The sequence below is a fragment of the Branchiostoma floridae genome, chromosome 2, assembly GCF_000003815.2.
Source record: "Branchiostoma floridae strain S238N-H82 chromosome 2, Bfl_VNyyK, whole genome shotgun sequence".
Lineage (NCBI taxonomy): Eukaryota > Metazoa > Chordata > Leptocardii > Amphioxiformes > Branchiostomatidae > Branchiostoma > Branchiostoma floridae.
The window spans coordinates 8,238,076-8,243,617 of NC_049980.1; the positions used below are offsets into that span (position 1 = coordinate 8,238,076).

At 38.6% G+C, this 5,542-nt stretch overlaps 1 protein-coding gene across 1 annotated transcript in view; it reads right to left on the reverse strand.

The window, feature by feature from the left end:
* Positions 1-671: 671 nt before the first annotated feature.
* LOC118409388 (high mobility group protein HMGI-C-like) overlaps positions 672-5,542 on the reverse strand; it is a 5,413-nt gene continuing 542 nt past the window's right edge. Inside the window, exons 2-4 of the mRNA XM_035810381.1 lie at positions 4,400-4,627; positions 3,796-3,894; positions 672-3,283 (exon numbers count right to left, since the gene is read on the reverse strand). Of these exons, the coding sequence (XP_035666274.1) occupies positions 3,146-3,283; positions 3,796-3,894; positions 4,400-4,627 (465 nt within the window). The 3' untranslated portion in view covers positions 672-3,145. The remainder of the gene's footprint in view (positions 3,284-3,795; positions 3,895-4,399; positions 4,628-5,542) is intronic.

Genomic DNA, 5,542 nt, shown 5'->3' on the forward strand with positions numbered 1-5,542 from the left:
CCAACCAAAAGGCTTCTCACCAATATTGTTTTGAAACATTTGGCAATCAGTTTTAGTCGTGCCATTTTTAGATACGTTTTACCCCCAACTCAAGAGTACGAAATGCCAAAACCCTTCCTTCAGTAGGCATACTATAGTTTAACATGTAGGGAGTTGAAAGATCCCATCGGTAGCCATTTTTTGGAATAGAATCACTATGTCATACTTGGGCTCCAATAATTCTAACATTCATTAAGGGTGTTCCAGACAAGGTATTTACCTGGGTTATCACATACACAGAGTTCTACTGTTTTCACATGCTTCAATAGAATCATTTGAACAAACTTCCAGTGTGCCGTTGTCGATACTTTGATTACTAAATACTTGCTGTTGTTACAATTTTGTGTTCCTGGACACCAAATTTTCTCAACTCCTGGTGCATTTCACATTGAATCGCGTGTTTTCTTGGGTGGGTATGACACAAATAAAATACAACACGGTGTATTAACCTTAGTCCTAGCTCTCCCACTGGTTGGATCAGGCTTTGGGCTATTCTACCCGCAGTCGGGATGGTACCTTGGGTGATCCGGTATGCGCCGTGTTGTATTCCATATGTACAAAATGATGTAAGTAATTACCTATAGTACAATACCTATGATACTAATGGTTGCAGGTGGTGGTCTTAAAGTATGAGTTGCACATGGATCTACTTTAACTTGAGGATGTTTGGACACTGAGCAGAGATGTTGGCTCTACTAAGGCATGCACATGTAGCACCAAGTAACATCACACATAGCACCTGTAACATAATCTCAAGATACAATAATACACTGCTTACTTACACTTGGACAAGTAAGGCCTACACATGAATGTAATCATTATGGCAAGCTTTAAGCTACATTCTACATACATTTACATGTATCTGACTTACAGAGGATCATGTAGACCCAGGGTGATCATCACATTCAACATTCTGACCTTGTTACAACGACAACCAGGCAAGATTTCACTCTCAATAGTAAAAGCACATATCTCACTGAAGCTGTGGCATGTTGGTCAATTGATTTGACAACTTCATCAACAAAAAAACATCTTTTCAAGCTTGTTGTCTTTTTGGTCATTTGTCATATGTTTTGCATGATATTTCCATTATAAAGGTAACACAAATTTAATTCAGAATGCAGCGGCACATTTTCAATGTGCAGTCCAGTGAGATACCTGCTTAGCTTTACAAAACAACTGTCACATAAGGTACCAGGTGTGCAGTCCAGTGTATATGCAGCTACCTGCATAGTCAGACCAGGGTTGGTCAAGTTTTCTTTGAAAAAACTGAACTTGAACATGAACTAGACTTGCTGATAGAACTGTTCTGAGGTACAGATTAGTGTTGGAACTGCATAAAGTATGTACTTAATCAGGTACTTAATCATCAGTCACTGTGTTATGCATCTACAGTCTTTGAAGAGTCCTGTAGCTGCATTCACTCATTCTTCATCTTAAGTGTATCTTAATGTCAAATCTATGAAATCTTTGAAGGCTTGCATGGCTGGAGGAACATTTTGTCTAGCTATTCCGTAGGCGTTATGTCATGTACGTTTTTATGTATGCATCTAGATGTTCCGTATATTTCATTATTTGGATGTGTGTACCTGAACTTACATCAGAGGTTTAGCTCAGCTGTTTTGACGACCTTGCTCAGGCAACATTAACATGAAAGAAAAAAATTGTATATGTATAATTGATGCCAGATTATTCAGAGCCTAGTGCCAAATCCAGATGTGAGAAAGGCAAAATCTTGGCTATACACGGTATCAGTACTGCAGTTACTGTAATACATGTACACACCTTTCACTGAATAAACCTACACACGTCTATACATCAGATGACATCATTACAACCTGTTTGTACAGAGTGAAGCGATTCCTGCAGGTATGTTTTGGTTTGAATCAGACTGAGTAATGCTACATAAGGGATGTGAGACTTATTTTCCTCAGTTGCCCATATCTAAAAATCACAATTGCAACATTAAGAGAGAAGTATGTTTTTGTAGGTTTATAAGTCAAATCTTAAAGCATGACCTGTGTGGGTAAGCAGCAGGTGGAAACAAAAACATCCCCACCCAACTCTGAGATTAGTGTCTTCATCATGAAGGTTTCCACAGTTTTACTTGTATCAGTCTTAGAAGTCAGATGCTAAGAAAAGAGGAACATTAAAATTTGTTACGTCTGCAGTTGTTTTTTCCTTACAGCATTAAACTGATAAAGCACTGATGCGATGTGAGATGACAATTTTACTATAACCACCACCTCACTTTTTTAGTTGTTGAGTTTACACCCAGAGTTAAAGTAACATACCATTCTCATGAAGTGTAGTCAGATCGCAAATATTTTGGTCCCCAATAAAGATCATTGTTTCAATTATGTTTACATGTTGTACAGAAGTTTCTCTTTTCCTAAACATGCCTCTTCAGATTGGCACATCCACAAGTTTTATTATGAATATGGTTTGAATAAAGATTAGATGAGGAATGTTTTATTTTGTAGAATACATAAAAAATATGTCAAAATGCACACAAGTTTAGAAAAACAGCTGCAATGGGGTGAGGGTGGGTTATGGGTATTCCAGTACCTCTGCTGCCATTTTAACCACATAGGTGCACACATATACATGTAACGTAAGTCTTTGAAGAACTGTTGGTTTGCTTATAAAGATATGGAAACATGAACTGTTCGAAAAATATCATAAATGCAATAAAAGGTCATGCTATCAGACATTTTTTGCATTCAAATTCATGTCAAATGAATTGTGAATGCTGGTTCTTAGTAGAACAGCATGGAATTTAATGCAGACAGAAGACTTTCTTTTTTTGGGAAAGAAGAATGGGAGATTTTTGAGTCACTGGTACCTCAAGCATATCTACAATCACAATTGGCACACCTTCACAGTCTTTTACTGCACTGAATTATCTCAAAAAGTGTTGAATCTAGTTTGAACAATGACATCACTTACGTCAGCATTTGAACTATACAAGAGAGAAGAAATCTAGTCATTACAGGATCTGGGGACCAACAGGTGTACAAAGTCCTAAATACACAGATAAGTTCAAAGATTAAAAATCTAAGACAGAAAAAAGAAAAAGGATGGCTGGTACGGGAGACCACCTGAACTACTGCCCCTCCTCGGCAGAGTCATCTGTCTTTTCAGCGGGCGCATCAGCATCCACTTTGTTATCTGACTCCGACACAACGGCGGGAGTGTCCTTCTTGGGACGGCCTCGTTTCTTGGGAGTCTCAACCACTTCAGTCTGGAGAAAGACACAATGTGTTAAATACAACTGTTTCCATTTATATTTTCTTTGTCTCTGTCAGCAGGGCTGGCCCTTAAATGTAATAGCCACAGGGTAGCTGGGCTCAGCGTGCATGCTGAACAACCAAACCAATGAAAACATAGATACAACTTCCAAAATTAGTTCCATCAGGTTTGTAGAATATACAATATAGGAAAATTCTTGTACACCAGGAAAAACTTACTATGCTTAAGTTTTGGTGTCTATCAGACACTGAGGAAGCTCTGAGGAAGGTGTCTGATAGACACAGAAACGTAAGCACAGTAAATTTTTCCTCGTACAAGAATTTTCCTATATTCTATAGATACAACTGTTTAAAATTTTTCAGCCAAGGGCATTTCTTGATTTATTTTGCAAAAGTTTTCCAGCTGTCAGTTTTCAACAAGTGCAAAAGGATTCAATAACTTAAGCTTCAGGGAATATTCTTGTGTATTTTAAACATTTTGCAAATGACACTGTTGACCTCTGACCTTCTCTTCAATCTCTTCAGCGTCTTCCTCCTCGTCGAAATCTTCCTCGTCCTTCTCAGCTGCCTTGGCAGGTTGGCCCTTGCCTTTCTTCTTAGAGCCCTGTGATATGAAGTAAGAAGAAATAATCAGTCTCAGGGCTTTCAATTTGGAATTCTCAATAAAAATCCTGTGGTTTGGAGGGTCACGTACTAGTTCACCTTTATCCAATTGGGGTAACCTATATCCGTTGCTTTTAAAAGCAGGGTATTTGGAGATATCAAGTCAACAGGTGGTGTTTTTAAATTAGAATATTTCCAAAATATTGCAGTTTAAAATCACAGTACGTAGATTTGATATACTTACATGTGCCATTTTTAAAAGCAGTGGAAAATAGTTAACATGCATTGGCATAATACCGGTAGTAAGACTTATACCGGTAGATTAAAAATAGTGGAACTTAAAGAGATCTACACATGCAACAATAGTTATTTCTGAGCTGTGCACACTTCAGTAAAAATTATACAGTTCATAACGTAATAACATTGCACTTCAATATTGTAACTCTCACCAGAATTATGCCGTGTTTTGTGATGAACAAATGTATGGCAATATTGAGTCAACTTACCTTAGGCCTTCCCTTTGGCCTGGCTGCCTCGGAGTTGACACTCTTGGGCGGACGACCTCGCTTGCCCTGACCGCTGTTCACCTTCTTTACCGGAGGCTCTTCATCCCCCTCTGACTTTCGCGGACGTCCGCGGCCCCGTTTGCCGCTGGGGTTGGGCGGAGGCGGGGCGTAGTGCTCCGGAGCCACCACAGGTCGCCGGCGTAGAGCAGACCTTCCTTCAGCAGCCGGCTGGGGGCATCATAAATAGATGTGAAACAGCTTATCATAAAACAAACGGATATAGGTTACCCCACGGATAAAGGTGAACAGGAGTTACCTTTATTTTACCAAATTTCACTCAATGCCAGGCAACTTGCAGCTGACTTTAGACTATTTTCTCTCTCATCAAATCTCTAAATTAAAGTCTTTTTTGGCTCAAAAAGACACTTCACTTGTCGGGACCAACAAGGATCAATAATCAATAATCAGCAATGAACCACGATGTTTATGTCAGGTCAGAAAAAGTGAACCCATAAAACCCTTACTAGTAGAGCATTATGGATGTTATTTCAGTCACACTACATCAGGCTTCTGATACATATTATGCAAATCTATCCCACACAAGTGTCAATCTGTGACCCATATTTGCCCCCCCTGTGCTTTTTTCCTCTTACTATCAGGCCGAGTTGATTTGCACGCACATCAATTTTCGACCGTTTCCAAGAAAATTTTGACCATACTGTTAATCATACAAAGCAGCTGCAGTGTTATCGAATATAACGTTATGCCAAAAATTGAGAAAAAAAAATGTTGATGCCAAAGTCAGTCCTAAAGTCAAAGATGAAGATGTGAAAGAACAAAATAAAGAATCTATTGCTCAGAATACCTACATACTAGATTTGAAAATGAAGGCAAATTTTTTTAATGCCAAACTTTTTTTCATTTACATGCTCGCACCAGATTTGGGGTTTCCAGATGATGTCATCCATATAATGAAATCAACATGGCCTAATAAAATAACTGGTTATCTTTCTAGTGACCTATTGGTGGCAAAGTACTTCTAGCAAAAAAAAATAATAAGACATAAAAACATGTTCATGCGTGTGTGATTATGATAATGTTTCTACATGATTGTATGCCTAATAGCACAGCACAACATCAGCA